Source organism: Crinia signifera, chromosome 1 (genome assembly GCF_055691185.1).
Source record: "Crinia signifera chromosome 1, ASM5569118v1, whole genome shotgun sequence".
In the NCBI taxonomy this organism is placed as follows: Eukaryota; Metazoa; Chordata; class Amphibia; order Anura; family Myobatrachidae; genus Crinia; species Crinia signifera.
In genome coordinates, this window is record NC_139217.1 from 460,913,210 (window position 1) to 460,932,544 (window position 19,335).

The following is a 19,335-nucleotide window of genomic DNA, read 5'->3' on the forward strand; positions in this document are numbered from 1 at the left end:
GCATCGGCTCCTACACGGTGACGGGAGCTGGGAGCTGCACGTACCGTTTCAGCACAGCATTGGCTCCTATACTGTGACGGGTGCTGGGAGCTGCACGTAACGTTTCAGCACAGCATCGGCTCCTACACTGTGAAGGGAGCTGGGAGCTGCACTGAACGTTTCAGCACAGCATTGGCTCCTACACTGTGACGGGAGCTGGGAGCTGCACGGAACGTTTCAGCACAGCATCGGCTCCTACACGGTGACGGGAGCTGGGAGCTGCACGTACCGTTTCAGCACAGCATTGGCTCCTATACTGTGACGGGTGCTGGGAGCTGCACGTAACGTTTCAGCACAGCATCGGCTCCTACACTGTGAAGGGAGCTGGGAGCTGCACTGAACGTTTCAGCACAGCATTGGCTCCTACACTGTGACGGGAGCTGCACGTAACGTTTCAGCACAGCACCGGCTCCTACACGGTGACGGGAGTTGGGAGCTGCACGTACCGTTTCAGCACAGCATTGGCTCCTATACTGTGACGGGTGCTGGGTCCTGCACGTAACGTTTCAGCACAGCATCGGCTCCTACACTGTGAAGGGAGCTGGGAGCTGCACGGAACGTTTCAGCACAGCATTGGCTCCTACACTGTGACGGGAGCTGCACGTACCGTTTCAGCACAGCATTGGCTCCTATACTGTGACGGGTGCTGCACGTAACGTTTCAGCACAGCATCGGCTCCTACACGGTGACGGGAGCTGGGAGCTGCACGTACCGTTTCAGCACAGCATTGGCTCCTATACTGTGACGGGTGCTGGGAGCTGCACGTAACGTTTCAGCACAGCATCGGCTCCTACACTGTGACGGGAGCTGGGAGCTGCACGGAACGTTTCAGCACAGCATTGGCTCCTACACTGTGACGGGAGCTGGGAGCTGCACGGAACGTTTCAGCACAGCATCGGCTCCTACACGGTGACGGGAGCTGGGAGCTGCACGTACCGTTTCAGCACAGCATTGGCTCCTATACTGTGACGGGTGCTGGGAGCTGCACTGAACGTTTCAGCACAGCATTGGCTCCTACACTGTGACGGGAGCTGGGAGCTGCACGGAACGTTTCAGCACAGCATTGGCTCCTACACTGTGACGGGAGCTGGGAGCTGCACGGAACGTTTCAGCACAGCATTGGCTCCTACACTGTGACGGGAGCTGGGAGCTGCACGGAACGTTTCAGCACAGCATCGGCTCCTACACGGTGACGGGAGCTGGGAGCTGCACGTACCGTTTCAGCACAGCATTGGCTCCTATACTGTGACGGGTGCTGGGAGCTGCACGTAACGTTTCAGCACAGCATCGGCTCCTACACTGTGAAGGGAGCTGGGAGCTGCACTGAACGTTTCAGCACAGCATTGGCTCCTACACTGTGACGGGAGCTGCACGTAACGTTTCAGCACAGCACCGGCTCCTACACGGTGACGGGAGCTGGGAGCTGCACGGAACATTTCAGCACAGCATCGGCTCCTACATGGTGACGGGAGCTGGGAGCTGCACGTACCGTTTCAGCACAGCATCGGCTCCTACACTGTGACGGGTGCTGGGAGCTGCACGGAACGTTTCAGCACAGCATCGGCTCCTACACTGTGACGGGAGCTGGGAGCTGCACTGAACGTTTCAGCACAGCATTGGCTTCTACACTGTGACGGGAGCTGCACGTAACGTTTCAGCACAGCATCGGCTCCTACACTGTGACGGGTGCTGGGAGCTGCACGGAACGTTTCAGCACAGCATCGGCTCCTACATGGTGACGGGAGCTGGGAGCTGCACGTACCGTTTCAGCACAGCACCGGCTCCTACACTGTGACGGGAGCTGGGAGCTGCACGTAACGTTTCAGCACAGCACCGGCTCCTACACTGTGACGGGAGCTGGGAGCTGCACGGAATGTTTCAGCACAGCACCGGGCTCCGGTCACTGAGCAGGAGACATCTTTTTGGTGTCGCACCTCGGCGGGGGGTACCCGGGTGCAGCCAGGTTCTCTAGCTGATTAAATCCAGGTGCAGGCAGCCAACCACGTGACCCTTTTTATATGGATATAACGATCATTCTAGCACCCGCCATCTTTAAAAACCCATGCAGTTCCTCTTCCCTGCCTGGGGTGTCACTGTCTGCTGTGGTGTTTCTAGCACAGGTCTGGTTTGCATATCAGTGCTGATATACAGACCACACTGTCCTGGAAGCACTATGCCAGACAGCGACACCCCAGGCAGGGAAGATGAACTGCATGGGTTTTCAAAGGTGGTGGGTGCTAGAATGAACACTAGGATAGGGGTCTTATACCCAATCAGCCTCTAACTGGCAGTTTCCAAACACTGCCTGTAACCTGGCAGCTAGGAGCTGATGACTTGGAATTTTAACTGCAAGTGTTCATACATAGCCCCCATAGTATGGGAAGCCTATACCCACAGGCGCTACTGATTGCACATGCAGAATCCTGAACGGCCGACGTTATATTCAGGGGTTGATGGGTCAGTAAGTGAAGAGTGTGAAGTTGTCCATAGCAGCCAATCGGCTTTCAGGAAGCATTTATCAAATTCGCCCTATAAAGTGATCGGTGGAGGCTAATTGGTTGTTAAAGACGACATCTCCACTGGTCTATTTCTTTCTGGCTTTCACTGCTTGATACATCAGCCCTTATGTCAGCATCTTTTTTAGACAGTCACATGGTACAAAAGTATTATGGTTGCCTAGTGACTCCTGCAGTACTGTATACAGCTGTATCGGGCGTCTATAGATATAATGAGCGGTGATGCTACAGTTAGCATAAAGTAAGCTCTTTGGAGGGTATTCAATTTAGGATTCCAACTGTCGGAGCGTCACAACAGTCAGAATACCAGGCCGTTTTCTGCCTGCTCGACTGCAACTCGACAGCCGAAATTCAATGTTCTGGCTGTCGAGCATCGGAAAGTTTGGCGGAAAAGGCAGCGGATTGTCGAAAAATGGCAATCCGTGACCATTTCCGATAAATACAGATCCGACTAGTTTTAAATTCTGCTGTTTTTATTTATTATTTATTAACCGTTTCTTATATAGCGCACACATATTCCGCAGCGCTTTACAGAGAATATTTGAACAGTCACATCAGTCCCTGCCCCAGTGGAGCTTACAATCTATATTCCCTACCACATATACACACGCACACACAGACATTCTAGGGTTAATTTGTTGGGAGCCAATAAACCTACCGGCATATTTTTGGATTGTGGGAGGAAACCGGAGTACCCGGGGGAAACACACGCAAGCACGGGGAGAATATACAAACTCCACACAGTTAGAGCTATGGTGGAAATAGAACCCATGACCTCAGCGTTGTGAGTGCTCAGTGCTAACCATTACACCATGCTAACCATTACACCATATGTACTGCCCCGTACTATTTTGTCTGAAACTGCCGGTAACGGCAGCATTGAATAGGCAGGGCCGGAAATAAATACCCCCTTAATTGGAAGCTCAGCAACAACACTAGAACTGTTTACCTGTTGTTTCCACAGATAATGTCTATGTTGACAGCAGTAGGTCGACATAAGTTTTTATGGATTTAAAAAAACAAAAACTTTTTAATACCTCACCTTCCACTGAACTCCGACTGGGAACGGTACAGTTTGAGGAGCAAACTGCCGCAGAGCATGTAGAGCGAAGCGGTACACTAATTTGGGGGTACACATACTCGGGTGTCGACATTGACACCAGACAAAAATAATTTCAAACTTTTTTTTATTTCGACAGCCTAAACTAGCCTAAACTAAATGTGAGCGAGATCCAAGCTCACGATTGCTAACCCCTGTCTGTATTGTGACCTCACACAGTGGCAGTATGGAGCCGGCCTTTCATCGGGGAGACCTGCTGTTCCTGACTAACTTCCAGGAAGACCCCATCCGAGCCGGAGAGATCGTGGTGTTTAAGGTTGAAGGCCGAGATATCCCGATAGTTCACAGAGTCATCAAAGTTCACGAAAAGTAAAGTATAATGCGGTTTATTCCTGTATTACTGCCGCTCTGCCAGGATCATTTCCCAAATGTTCTAGTTAGGATGAGTCATTAGTGATTACATAACTAGCAATTATCAATCTCCTCCAAATGCCGTAGGTGTCCCTGAGGTTCATGAAAGAGGAACTCTGCTCTGAGGGGATTCTATTGCCTGCGAAACGTGATTTTATTTGTTGACCATAGGCATGGAGCCAAGATGGGGCTTCCCCCTCCACCAGGTCACGGATAACCACCTCCACCCCCACTCTGGGACGCGGACTACTCACCTGGGCCTCCCAGGTGTGTAGTCTATGTTCCAAATGGATGGGGAAGTTCTGCTGTGGAACCCCCGGTCTTGGCTCCCGCACTCACCTATGTCGTTGGCTTAGACAAGCTGTTGTGAAACTACAAGTCCCAGCATGCCTTGCCACAGTTTTAGCACACCCTACTCGCAAAACTGTAGCAAGGGGTGCTGGGACTTGTAGTTTCACAACAGCTGGAGATCCACAGGTTGCCTATGCCTGGCCTAGGATAAGACCACAGGCCTGCTGCATTAGGGGGGCGATTCAGACATGTGCGATGTGGTCTGAATTCACTCCCCCGGCCAGTGGTGGGAGTTAGGGCATGCGAATATGCAAACCCCTGGAGTGAACAGCTTTGGCGAATTTCACACTTACCGGTGCATTCGCTCAATGGGCAGACAGGGGGAGGTCGCCTGGGTGCACCCACAAAACCGGTGGGCACACCTATTGGTAACACTGGTCGGACACCTGCAAACGCAGGCGTGTCCATGCCTGCTTGGGGTAGGCGGCTGGTGTCACATGACCTCAGCGCCTGCCCCCATTTCGGCCACCACAGTCCAGGATAAAAGTTACTATAGACTTACTGTTATTTACGAAGAGAGGAAAAATTATTCGATAGTGAGCGACCATCGATTTTTGCTCCGTGCATCCGCATTTGAGTAGTAGTGCGGGGATTCGCTCAATGGGGGGTTGTGTATTCCGAGGGGCGTATAAACCGGAATAAGGGCCTTTGAGTAACTTAAATGGCATCCTAGGAAGGCAGATGTAAAGTTTAAATGTGTTTTAGGCCTATGGATAGTTGACCTATGAACCGGATCCAGACGTAGTTCCCAGCAGAACTGTCAGTTCCATGTATCGCCAGTTCTTATTCTTCATGTTTCCTTTTCAGAGAGAACGGAGATATCAAGTTCCTGACTAAGGGCGATAACAATGAGGTTGACGACCGAGGTCTCTATAAGGAAGGACAGAACTGGCTGGAAAAGAAGGATGTGGTTGGCAGAGCGAGAGGGTGAGCTGGGGGCTGGCATGTGTATCTGGTAACAACGTCATGTAGATCGCACACTCTTATGGCCTGATTCACATTGGCTCCGTCCCCTGCGAAGACCGATGTTTGAGGTCTGCGCCTGCATACCGGCAAATATACACACGTGAAGACCTGATGTGCGAACTATCCCAGTCGCCGCAGTGTTCGCACACGGTAGGGCAAGTAGTGGATGGACAGGGTGCTGGTGCATGGTCCCGCCCAGGAGTGCCCACAAAGGCGTGGCGAAGCCTGCACAGGGCGGGCGGTTGGCATCACATGACATAGAGTAACATTGAGGTGCTTGGCATAATGCGATGTCTTGGGGCATTTGGCTTGTGCTGGTCTGGGGGTCCCGTCCTCTGGGCTTGGACCTTCAGGAATGTCCAGCCTCATACAAACTAGACGATTTTTGAGAAGTTATTGCTCACAGATCAACAGCCGTAATCCCCAGCGAGGTTCCCCGGGATCAGTGCTGATTCCCGGCCACCCTGCTGCTCCCGGGAATCAGCATAACGCATTATACAGTTAAGCCCTACCCCCAGGCATTGGGAGTCCTGGCCGCCATTGATGGGTCGGGTTTTTTGGCCAAACTTATGCTTCGCATCTTTATTTTACTCTGTTCTATTGCAGAGTTTGATATAATTATTCTGATTAGGCATTATTAGTACTTAGGGCGGGGATTCAGGTCGGCTGGCTAAGCAGCGTAAACGTAGCCATGCGAATGTCCCCCCCGGCAGCGAATGTATGTGCATGCGGCTGTACGGGCGAAGAATCATTTGTTGGTCTGTCTGGGCTGTCTTTTTTTTATTTGCCTCGGACATGGGCGAATGCGGGTTTGACCCCATGTGACGTTAGTTGCTTGCGCCCTGCAGACTTCAATCCACCTGCGGTTGCATGGGGACGCCCAGCGTTTTTGTGGGCGTTCCCATGCGACCGCCCACTATCCGCCCTCTGACCTCCCCCATCTGTGCAGACGGCTCGGCGAGGGTGATACTTGCTGAAGGCGTTCGCGCAGCTGGCCAGCGCATGTGTATTTTTGCTGATACGCATGCGCAGACCCGCAACATTGGTCAAAATTCGAGAAAGAGCGAGCCAACCTGAATCAGGCGCCTAGTGTGCACCTGCGTTTGCTATTTCTTTCTATGTGGAACTACAAGTCTCAGCATGGTAGAACTTCTCGTTCTGTTTGGTACAATAATGTGCATCCAAGGTGCCCCCCCCCCCCATATTTCCTGATCATACTGAATGTACGTTTTATTCCTGTCCCGCCTATTCAGTTCTTTCATTCCTTCCCTGCTGCTTCTGGGTTCGGAGGTTGCACAGCAGCAATACCCTGGGCCCCATTCAAACAGAGCGCAGTGGATGCAGCTATAGGGTTCATATTTGCCCCTGTTAGAATCGTGATGCGTGGGGTGAAAAATGTCCCTTGGATTTGCCTGCTCTAACATGTAGCATACGATGAAGCCGAAGTCAGATGGAGCAAACACCCATCTCCGGAGGATGCAGAGCATTCCGTCTCATTGTGCTGCAGTTGGCGTAACTGGGCTGTGACGCGGTGTACTCACGTAGGTAATGACCGAAGGAGGCAACAGAATTGCTGTCTAATAGAACTGACAGCTGTGAAACGCGTTGTATCGACAGTGCAGTCTCTGAGATCTTTTTTTCCCCATTCATCCGAAGCGGAAGCATTTGGGAACCAAGCTGTGTTCCACTCTGCAAAACTACAACTTTATTTTAGCATATGGCGTTTCAGTTCCACACAACGCACCTCCCTTCCAACGCATAACCTACCCTATCCCTATAGCACAACATGGTTTTTGCTTCTTCTAGCTGGATTTGCTCAAGCAGGCATCGACACGTGTGCAGGGGAATGGCCAGTGTTTTTATGGGGGGCGCCAATAAAACGCTGGGCATTTTCCTGTTTCCTACGCGCCCCCTTCCCTCCCCTTACTGAGCGAAAGCCTCAGCGACGTACCAACGTGACCAGCTCTAATGATGTCATCTTTTACATGTCCACCCTACCCTCTTATGACCACCCCTACCTGCTTGATCACAGCCTCTCTCAACCCCCCCCCCCCCTCGCCCAGCCACCCCTCCGCTTGCATGTCCTAGTAACAGTGATTGGTGTCATTTTTAACTGTTGGTTCCACTTTAAGAGCCTGTAACTACATAGCCGGTATTATTTGACTGTATAAAGCTGTTATGCAGTTGATATTCTTCATTAAACCTCTTTTTTGCTCTGTACGCCCCAGCACATCCTCACAGATATAAAGATCTTTGCAGCCCTTCCAACATTCATTGAGCCATCCATAAAGGAAATTGTATTCTTATGTTCCTCAGCCTTGCGTGCCAGCGTTATGTAAGCAGAGAAATCCTTCTGAGCAGAACTACAACAAAACACATTTTCAGCCTTAGTGGCTCCTTCAGCTCATCCCGCCGCTAGCAGAACAATTGCGGAGCTTCATTTACACAGCTACTAAATTCTTTCCTCTTCAAGTGGGTACTCAGTGCTTTTCTAAAGACCCATTTACCCGCTAAGAATTTGCTTCCAGTTTGTTGTCAATAGGCCCACCTTCAATATCCATATGATAAATGAAGAAACAACACAGTATCGCATGTTCGTAACACAACAGAGATTTTGAATGAAACCGTTTTAAATGAAAATCAAATATTTAAAAACCGGCCTCATTCACAGTCTTTCAGTGGCATCACTAAGGGGGGGGGGGGGGGGGGTGCAGGGGGGTGGAGCCGCACCTGGGTGTCACCTGCCAAGGGGTGACAACAAATTGCCGGGTGCTGCACTTTAACTTTGCGTCCAGTACCGGTTCGTGTCACGGTGTTGGAGCTAGCACTGCACACAAAGGGGCCTCTGGGGGCATCTGCCCGACACCAGGACTGGCGAAGGCGGGAGTTTGGGCTGTCAGGTTACGCCCCTTACCACACAGCTATGCCCCTATCCATACAGCCATGCCCGTCTTAGACTGCACGCTCCTCCTTTGTGCGAACAACCTGTCCTCCCGCATTGGATGTCACACGCATAATATTTAAACGCGTTTCGCCACATTGCGTTCTCATGACAACCTATGATGGTTAACCACATTGGAGCTGATAATGTAGGGGGTGTACAGTGCACATGGCTCTGGCCACACCTACATATCACTGACCACGCCTACTCAGCATTAATCTCACTAGCACAGCACTAGTCATATGACCTCTGGTTCTCGCAGTAGGCGCTTGAACATTTTCTTCTGTAGGCCCGTGTGACCCTTAATCCGGCCCTGCACTGCTCACTCTATCTTTTGCTCCTCCCCCTTCGTCTTCGGCTACCATACTTACCTTGTTCCCTGCGTCTTAGTTGGCCATCATTGTCTCTTTGGGAGCTATTAGGCGGATGTGCCCTTGGTTTCACAGCTCATGCAGGTTGGGACAGGCTTTATACAAGTGTTATACCGGTTCACCACCGATTTTGGGATGGGAGGGTTTATCGAAGTAGCGAGTGGGGGTGGGCGGGGAGTCATGTTTTGGTGGGGTTCACTCTACAGGAGGGAGAGATGACTGGTGGGCGGGGGATGAGCGCGATGGTGAGACATGCAGCGGGAGGGAGTCACGCTGCGTGGGGTAAAGGTTTTTGGGATGTGGGGGGCCGCGCTGACTCTAGATGCCACTGATAACCCAACAAAACGGATAATCCGGCACAAGTGTCAGAACTGTGGCTGCCACATTATCGGTGGTGATCCTGCATACATGTTCATTAAAACTACAAGTCACTGGGAATGTACTTTTTATATTCCATAAACATCCACTCTTACGATGGCCGATCCGCGCTGCTCTGTACTCCCAGCAGCACCGCTAGACTCAGACTGGCTTAAACAAGCGCTCCGTTATTTGTTATCTAGTCCTTGTGGAAATGGAAGATTCTGCAAAGTACATTCCGCTGACAGAGCCGGCAATGAAACGGCAGCCTTGCACCAAATGACTGTATAAATCACGGCTCAGCAAACAACTTCAGAGCTTTGCAAAGACATTTTCGCTTACGGAGAATCCAGAGTGAACTACTTACCAAACATTACAAAGGGCCTTCAAGAAAACACAGCAGGCGCTCTCTGCTTTCCCCAAGGAACCTTCTAAAACTATTTACATGTAACCCCGAAGCTACGCAGCAATACTATCTAAAGATAGACAAATCTCTGTAATTGGCTTTGCTGTTTTGCCCGTGTGTGGATGCAGGAGCCTTGTTACACTGATATTACCTTTCCTGCATTAATGCTTGTTGTTAATGAGGGAGAATTACTGGTATTGCCACATTATACTTGTTCACATTGTGAGATTTTGGTTGGCAGAGCAGGTAGGCTGCCTTTGAAGTGGGCAGAGACATACTAACCCAATAGAGCATTTGAAATATCTGCCCTAAGTCCCCATACACTAGGGTGACTTCTCTAAGTGGTGAAGTCACCCATGATCCCCCCCCTTTGAGCCCCCATCAACCTCCAGGATGGCAGGACTGCATGCGATATGTCATATGCAGTCCTTTTGGATACGATAGATTGCGTTGGATCCCAGCCTGCCTGCCTGGATTGGCTGTAATCCGACAGATCTCTCCTGTAGCCAATGTGACTTGCAGTCTCCAATGCGATGTGCACAGGACCTCGCATCGCATCGGACCTGCTGTCAAATTCATGCGATTTGTGCGCTTTTAATGCGATTGATTGCCGCAATCGCACAAAAAGTTACCAAATCACAAATATATATCCACCTAGTGTATGGCCATCTGTAGTATTTCTGACAGAAGAACGTGTCCAATTCAGATTTTGGGTAGGGCAGCGCTGGATGGTGAGAAAACCACACTGTAAGCTCTAACGAGCAGGACCCTCTTCCCTCACCTATACCGTTAACGTCAAACCCACGGCCAAACCTTTGGGTTCTTCCACCCTTCTGCTTATTGGTACGAGTATGACCACTGGCACAGCGGTGTTTATAAATCGTATCCATCTCCTGAAATACTCTGTACTGTACACCATTTATTTCTTGCTCCGTTTATACTGCTTCTGATCTTGTACTGTGGAGGGGGGGGAGTTGGCCATACACTGCTGCTGCGATACATTGCAGTAGTGTAGGCACCTTAAGGGCATTGCCAGGCAGTAGACATACCTACAAGCAGATGCTGCATCAACATGAGAGAGATTCTGATCAGCACCATGTAGGAGGTTCTTCTGCTAATATATATCTAGATAAAATCCCATAAAAAAAATGACAGCTTCTGCAATGTACTTTCACTTTGAGCTGTGACAGTCTTTAGCCCACAAACTCTCCACCCCACCCAGTCCCTATCTGCTCCTACCTCCTATCTCTGTTCTCACAGCTCCCTCTCTCCATATCCAGTAAGTTTGAAACAAATCTGTGTCCCTGTAAAAATTGCTTTCACTTTCTGTTAGGACGTCTTTTTAGCACACAAAGGAGTAATTTTGTCCGTTGAGAGGTCACTGGAGGTACTTCTCTCTAGCCAGTTCGCACCTGGGTGGGAGCCGGATACAAAATCCAGGGTGCGACCTGGCTAAGCAGTGTAAAAGGGGTATTATTTGGCTTTTGATGGTGAAAAAGTGAAGGGTGTTATCTTACTGTTTTACAAATGACATTGTGTATGGCACATACATATTCTATATGAACCAAAATGAGTATATTAGCGTGTACAGCTGAAGATATATGGGGGGGATTCACTTATGGGCAAATTACTGTTGCAATTCAATTGTCAGGCACGTTTCATACCTCGTTTTGCCTTAAACGCCCGCTACCTTGTGGAGTAGTGAACGCTTTTGTGTAAGATCCCAATTGCTGTAAAATGCCCGGGTGTGGGGCAGATTCGTCCGTACATATCCGTTGAAGTTTAATTCACCCAGTAATCTTGAAATCTGCAAATTAAGTCAGAAACAGGCACTTTCTCTTCACGTGGTTCTTTGTGTTAAAATGTTAATAAATTAATTGGTCATACTTCCTAAAACACCATGATGGCGGGTATTCGATTGTTTATCTCCCGTCTAAAGTGATTGGAGATCGTGGGCCGACATTCGGTTCTCTTCTAGCGCTCTAGTTTGGGGGAGTAGCCATGTTAAGCGGCTAAATGGGACTAAGGTAATGGGCGCAAGGTGAAAAGTCTTGTTCAAGCGCTCAAACGGGTCACTTTTCAGTTATTTCAGGTCACCCATTGGCAGAAACAATTGAATAGCATGGGAGCATGCATGGGTGTGAGGAGGTGGGGAAAAAATTGAATACCTCCCAAAATACTCATAAATCAGGCTGCAGTAGCTATATCCCTGTCGTTCTTTTGTCTCAATGGTGACTGATTTTTGGGTGTTTGACCAACATACGGGTGGCGCTTTGTATAGTACAATATGATTCTGATCTTCAACTTTTTGTTTTACTTTTAGGTTCTTACCATACGTTGGAATGGTGACTATAGTGATGAACGATTACCCCAAATTTAAGGTAGGAAAAATGGCACACACTTTTCTTATAATACAATTCCAGCTTGGGCCAAAACCTGTCTGTCCAACCTGCCCACTGCATATAAGAATGGCTGCCCGGAGAGAGCCATGTTCCTGGAGACCGCAGCCATCATGAGTAGGACAGAAATGGGAGTATGGTACTAACCTGCCCGCAGTGAGTGGAGTAGATTCATCTCTGTAGATCTCCGGGTAATAGGACACGACTCTCTCTCATCACCACTATTGGCTTGTGGCGGTCCCAGTGTTTTCACAGAGGGCACCCTCTAACACGCAGTGGGTAGATTAGTTACAGCCTTCATAGTGGCCCCTCTCTACGTGCCAGGTCCCAGGTGACTCGGATAGACTGAGCGTCCTGATCAACACGTGCTGCGCAAATACAAATGCTACAGCCACCGGGACCGGTATTATCATGCTCACCGGCTGCGGCATTGGTATATGGTTGTTAGGTCGACACCATTAAGGTTAACATACATTGGGTCGGCAGACTACAAATGGACAGGGTGAAAAGGTCATCATTGGGAATGTCAACAGACAAAATGTCGACATGGATATTTCAGTTTTTTTTTTTTTTGCCGACATGTGTCGATGGGCGTATTTAATGCCCTACCACCCACTGGGGCGTGAAGGCAGAATATAATAGTGTGCCGAGCGTAGTGCGGCAAGCGCAACGGTGCACTTTTTTGGTGTCCATGTCGACTCGGGACAAAAAAAAAATCAGTGAAAAACCCATGTCGACCTTTTGACTTTCGACCTTCCCAATGTCGACCTAATGCTTGTGTCGACCTTTTGAGCCTGCCTACCTTAGGCATGTTGACCTTTTTTATGTGTTGAGCCAGTGTATGTCGACCTTTATTTGGTCGACCCAATGACCCATACCCATGGTTTCCCCTGTATTTTTTTTTCTCATGCTCCAGAGGTGGGTGGGGCCTAATGGGGAGGTCACGCATGTTTTTTTACACGTATACGCAGAAGCACTGGACACTTCTGACTGATCCACGCATGCCTCATGGGGTTAATTCAGTCCTGATCGCACGGCTGAGATATTCGATAGAAGATGCATGTATATCGGTCACAGTACGTATGCGAGAGCCCATCCTGCGATGACGTTCTGCTACTTTTCTATTCTGCCGTCTGCAAAGTGAATAACAGGAAGTAGGCACATGGGGGTGGTAACCAGCCATATAGTGGGAGTGTCAAGGGAAACGCTGGGCGTGCCTGAGCCTTATAAGGGAAGGTGTGTGATGTCAGCTCCAGGCCGGATACGCCTGTTTCCATCGCACCGCTGAGTAAGTCCAGGGCCAATCTGAGCCTTCCGATGAGTTTTGGACATATCCGCTGGGCTGTGAATGGATGTTTAGCCTTACAATCCCATTCACACAGCGCTCATATTGATTCGCCCTCCATGTTTAGCAATGTTTGGCTGCCTGCAAAATCCATGGAAAAGTACTGTATGCTACTGGTCTCAGCATTCTAGACAGAAGTTTAACATATGGGGTGAGATTTAATAGGATGAGAGATTCAGAAAGTGAGAGATTTGGTAAGAAATCTCCAGTTTTTTTAAAGCGGCGATCATTTACACTGCAAAACCAGTTAGATTTTGCAGTGTAAATGATTGCTGCTTTTAAAAGAAACTGGAGATTTCGGCACTTGTGTAATATCTGGGCACCCGATTATTTGATTGTATGCCTTAACTTAAGGCAGGGGTTCCCAAACTTTTTCTAATAACGGCACCCTAGAGTATCAGAACTTTTCCAAGGCACCCCTAGGCCCCAATAAATATATATAAAATGAAGTAGATTGTGTTTATATGTGCTTCTTAGGTTCAGTTATGTGGTAAAGGGCAGGATTTGGTTCTGATTGTACACATTTTATGATTGGCAGCCACCAGCACTGGTTTTGTCCAGAAATAATTGATCATAAATAATTTGAATTGATCCTGGACGACCAACCCGAGGCTCCGCTGCAAGTGTCCCGAGGCACCCCAGGGAGCCTAGGCACACAGTTTGGGAACCACTGACTTAAGGCATACAATCATATGCAATGCGACGCGATTTTCAGCAAAATCGCATCGCATGCAACCAAATCGCATGCGATGCGATGGACGCAATTTTCCATAGGATTCCATGTTAAATGGTCCTGTTCATACCCCCACTATCCAAGTGGGCATGGAGTTGATTTTATATAGCGTGGCGAGCATTGAACATTGAATCCTATGGGAAAATCGCGTTCATCGCATCGCATGCGATTTGGTTGCATGCGATGCGATTTTTCCGACCCCAAATCTCTCACTTTCTGAATCTCTCATACTATTAAGTCTCACCCATGTTCATGTATTTCAATTTTTGATACTTGATTCACATGCTTGAATGCACAGTAATGTATTTTGTGTTGATTTGATGCTTTGACTTAATAAAAAGTAAAAAATCTCACCCATGATCTTAATGATTGGCACAGTCCTTTCACTAGCAGATCAATAGTGATGTTAGATTAACCTCATTTGGACCTGACGTCATCTGGTAACGGCTGTGACTGTTTCTGAAACAATTTGGGGCCTATTTATTATTTACTGGGTAAAAATAACTTATTCTGCAGCTGTAATCCTCTATATATCTGAGATGAGCCGTCTTTGCATGATGGGGCATCGAATCTAGAATCAGGCTGTTCAAGCAAGTAATACTAAGCGCTACTGGATTCGTGTTACTTATAGTTCATTCTCGAAGGCTGCCATACCTTCTTCCAGCGGCTGCTGATATACATCTCTTATATATTTAGCCAGATCTGTCACTCAACCCCTGTGGAGAACGTTCCTGTGTAGAACAGTTTCACTTTCATGTGTCTGACGTTCCACCCCCTTGACATCACCTCCCCCCGCCCAGCCAGGGCTACAGTACACGCCCACCATCCACCATTACTCCACAGCCACCATCCACCATTACTCCTGCACATCCCTACCCTCTGCCAGGAACCCTGCGACCCCCCCTCCCGCGATTGGCGGGACCCCCCGTGACCCCCCCCTCCCGCGATTTGCGGAACCCCCGTGACCCCCCCTCCCGCCATTCGCAGGACCCCGCACCCCCCCTCCCGCGATTCGCGGGACCCCCGCTTTCCACCCTCCCGCAAGTCGCGGGACCCCCGCGAACCCCCCCTCCCGCGATTCGCGGGACCCCCGCGATTCGCGGGACCCCCGCGACCCCCCTCCCGCGATTCGCGGGACCCCCGCGACCACCCCGGTATCCGGACTATTGTTAGACAGCACTTACATCGACAGCCATTACATCAACACCATTAGTTCGACACCTCAATAGGTCGACATGGTTTTAGGTCGACATACCATTAGGTCGACATGTCATTATGTCGCCAGCTCATTAGGTTGCCAGCTCATTAGGTCGACAGCTCATTAGGTCGACATGTTTTTAGGTCGACACTGCCATTAGGTCGACAGTGTCTATGTCGACAGTCAAAAGGTCGACATGGTTTTTTTCACTGTTTATTGAGCCGACATGTGCCGACAGGCGGTATTTCATGCCCTACTATCCACTAGGGCGTGGTGGGAGAAAAAAATAGTGTGCCGAGCGCAGCGAGGCACCGTGCCCGAAGCATAGCGAGCGGCTGCGGTACACTTCAAACTGTGTCCATGTCGACTGTGTCGACATTTCGGCCAAAAAACAGTGAAAAAACCCATGTCGACCTTTTGACTGTCGACATAGACTCTGTCGACCTAATGGCAGTTTCGACCTAAAAACATGTCGACCTAATGAGCTGTCGACCTAATGAGCTGTCGACCTAATGACATGTCGACCTAATGGTATGTCGACCTAAAACCATGTCGACCTATTGAGCTTTCGAACTAATGGTGTCGATGTAATGGCTGTCGATGTAAGTGTTGTCTAATATCCGTCCCAGACCCGACCACCCCCTCCCGCGATTCGCTGGACCTCCGCGACCACCCCCTCCCGCGAAACGCGGGACCCCGCGACCCTCCCGCAAATCGCGGTACCCCAGCGACCCCTCCCTCCCGCGAGCCCCCTCCCGCGATTCGCAGGACCCCTGCATCCTCCCCTCCCGCGATTCGCGGGCCCCCCGCGACCCCCCCTCCCGCGATTCACGGCACCCCCCCACCCTACTGTGATTTGCGACCCCCCTCCCGCAATTCGCGCCGCCCCCTCCCGCGATTCACGGAACCCCCCGTAGCGCCCCCCTCCCGCGATTTGCGGGCCCCCTCGGCACTTCTCGCGATTTGCGACCGCCCCCTAATTCACACATTCGGGGACCCCACCTCCCGCGATTCATGCCCCCCTCACGCAATTCACGGCACCCCCCACACCCCCCTTCCTGCGATTCGCAACCCCTCACGACCCCCCCTCCCGCGATTCACGAAACCCCCCGTAGCGCCCCCCTCCCGCGATTTGCGGGCCCCCTCGGCACCTCTCGCGATTTGCGACCGCCCCGTAATTCACACATTCGGGGACCCCACCTCCCGCGATTCATGCCCCCCTCACGCAATTCACGGCACCCCCCACACCCCCCTTCCTGCGATTCGCAACCCCTCACGACCCCCCCTCCCGCGATTCACGAAACCCCCCGTAGCGCCCCCCTCCCGCGATTTGCGGGCCCCCTCGGCACCTCTCGCGATTTGCGACCGCCCCGTAATTCACACATTCGGGGACCCCCCCTCCCGCGATTCATGCCCCCCTCACGCAATTCACGGCACCCCCCATACCCCCTTTCCTGCGATTCGGAACCCCCCATGACCCCCCCTCCCGCGATTCATGCCCCCTCCCGCGATTCATGGACCCCCGCACCACCCCCCTGCGCCCACCCTCCCTTGATTCACGCCCCCCTCATGCAATTCACGGCAACCCCCCACACCCCCCCTCCTGCGATTCGCAGCCCCCCCACGACCCCCGCCTCCTGCGATTCATGACCCCTCCCGTGATTCACGGACCCCCGCACCACCCCCCCTTGACTCACGGCACCCCACGCGCCCCTCCCACAATTCACGGACCTCCGCAACCCCCCCTCCCGCAATTCACTAACCCCGACAACCCCCCTCCCGCAATTTGCGGACCCCCCTTCCCACGATTCAAGCCCCCCCGCGCCCCCGCCCACGATTTGCGGACCCCCGCCCCCTCCCGCTAACCGCGGATCCCCACACACCACCCCCCCTCCCGCAATTTGCAGACCCCCTTCCGGCAATTCCACCCCCCAGCTTACCACTGCGGCCCCCGCTCCCGCATTTCACGTACCCCCGTGACAATGGGGGATCCTGTACCACCACAAGCAGGTACCGCCCCTAGGTGGGAAATCCGGCCCTGGCTGCCGCACTGCAGGTTTCCCCACTGCCCTCTGCACCAGCGCCACAACGTTTATCAATGTCTTGCCCACATACCACTATTATACAGCCTCCTGCTCTCATGCACGCTCACTCCCTCCCAGTGGGAGGAGACGCTCACCCACTGCCGGGAGCTGCATACTGTCCCCCACCCTCCTCCAGTTCTAGGGATGCCCATCGACCATCAATGATTTTCAAATAATCGATGGTTTATGGCCGATGTTGAATACTTTTGCCATCAATGTGGGAGGACACTGCCCTGCCTCCTGTTCTCCTGCCCCGTAACTTCCGCCATTGGAGACCCGCTCACCCTGTGTTGCCCACATTCCCCTATCATGCTTTACCGCCCAGCCTCCTGCTCTCATGCACCCTAACTCCCACCCAGTCGGAGGAGACACTGACTCCTGTATTTCTGTGCTGCCACGCTGGACCCTCACCCACTGGCAGAAGCTGCACAGTGTCCACCACCCTCTTTAGTCCCCCGTATGCCCACACACCCCTATCACTACCCAGCTTCCTGCTCTCCTGAACCGTAACTTCCACCACTGGGTAATCGCTGACGCTGTGTTGCCCACATACCCCTATCATGCCTCATATCCCAGCCTCCTGCTCTCATGCACCCTAACTCCCACCCAGTAGGAGGAGACACTGACTCAGGGCCACCGTCCGGTACTCCTGTGCTGCCACGCTGGACCCTCACCCATTGCCAGAAGCTGCAATACAGGGCATCTTTCATACAATTCTAACCATATTTCTCACAATACAAATGTTCACAAATTAAGGGGCGTAGCCCCTTACGCCGGTGTGAAGAGCGCCCGTAGGGCGCGATGAATCACCTAGTAGTACATCATCCCCATGGAAACGCATACATTTTGATAGTGATAAACAACCGGCCAATCAGCTCCTACCTGTTGTTTTTCAAACCCAGCCTGTGACATGGCAATTAGGAGCTATTTATCACTCTCCACATGATCACTGTTTGAAGCTTCTGTTATTACCTGCGTTAAATAGCCCCAATACTTAAATGATTTCCATCTGGTATAGGCTCCTACATTTCTGTCTTCTGTCTGCCAGTTCTGTAGTATAAGAGACCATGGTTATATTGTATTCCTCTGTATACCGCCTGTGCTTCTTTAAATGCTTTTGTGATATTAATAGTCTTTTTTTGTGTGTTTGTTTTCAGTACGCGGTTTTGGCAATAATGGGCGCTTTTGTACTTTTAAAACGGGAATCCTAACAAGGGAAAACCCAGACAGGATGAAGAAGGGAACAGCTAAATCTAATATATTCCATGGTTTCTATGTCTGCACCGGAGCAAGCGGACGCCAGCTCTCACCGACAGAAGTCACCGCTTTCGTTATCTATTTATTTTTTCTGAGCGGATTTTCTTTCCATCGAGCCAAGTCAGATTTTATGACGCAATGCTTTTTCTAAAAATGTGACCCAATAAAATACACAAATATCGATCCTATTTTCATTATTTTATTAACATTCATTTCTCAGAAACAGAATGCACTACGTGTAGATGGGACAAAATAACACAGCATCAACTATTGTACTGGTTATCTGCCAAAGACTGCTGCAAAATATTTTTGCTCCATGTTTATTAAAGGGAATTACACAGATTATGATTTTTTTTTATGTATGTGATCTTAAAAATTGCTGGGAGGCCTGCAGCACAAACTCCACCCAGGGCTCTTCTGTAGAGCGCTTCATCTTTAGCTCTTCCGTAGACTTCTCCATCTATAGCTAGAACTCTATCCATATCTATTCCCTAGAGCACTCCGCCAATGGCTCTTCCCTAGAGCACTCCGCCAATGGCTCTTCCCTAGAGCACTCCGCCCATGGCTCTTCCCTAGAGCACTCCGCCAATGGCTCTTCCATACACCACTCCGCCCATGGCTCTTCCATAGAGCACTCCGCCCATGGCTCTTCTATAGAGCACTCCGCCCATGGCTCTTCCATACACCACTAAGCCCATGGCTCTTCCCTAGAGCACTCCGCCCATGGCTCTTCTATAGAGCACTCCGCCCATGGCTCTTCTATAGAGCACTCCGCCCATGGCTCTTCAATAGAGCACTCCGCCCATGGCTCTTCAATAGAGCACTCCGCCCATGGCTCTTCCCTAGAGCACTCCGCCAATGGCTCTTCCCTAGAGCACTCCGCCAATGGCTCTTCCCTAGA

General features: G+C 50.8%; 1 protein-coding gene across 1 annotated transcript in view; it reads left to right on the forward strand.

Moving 5' to 3' along the window:
* Positions 1-18,617, forward strand: part of SEC11C (SEC11 homolog C, signal peptidase complex subunit) — a 30,957-nt gene extending 12,340 nt beyond the window's left edge. Inside the window, exons 3-6 of the mRNA XM_083155274.1 lie at positions 3,835-3,984; positions 5,185-5,304; positions 11,742-11,799; positions 18,335-18,617. Coding sequence (XP_083011400.1) covers positions 3,835-3,984; positions 5,185-5,304; positions 11,742-11,799; positions 18,335-18,388 — 382 coding nt within the window. The 3' untranslated portion in view covers positions 18,389-18,617. The remainder of the gene's footprint in view (positions 1-3,834; positions 3,985-5,184; positions 5,305-11,741; positions 11,800-18,334) is intronic.
* The last annotated feature ends 718 nt before the right edge of the window (positions 18,618-19,335 follow it).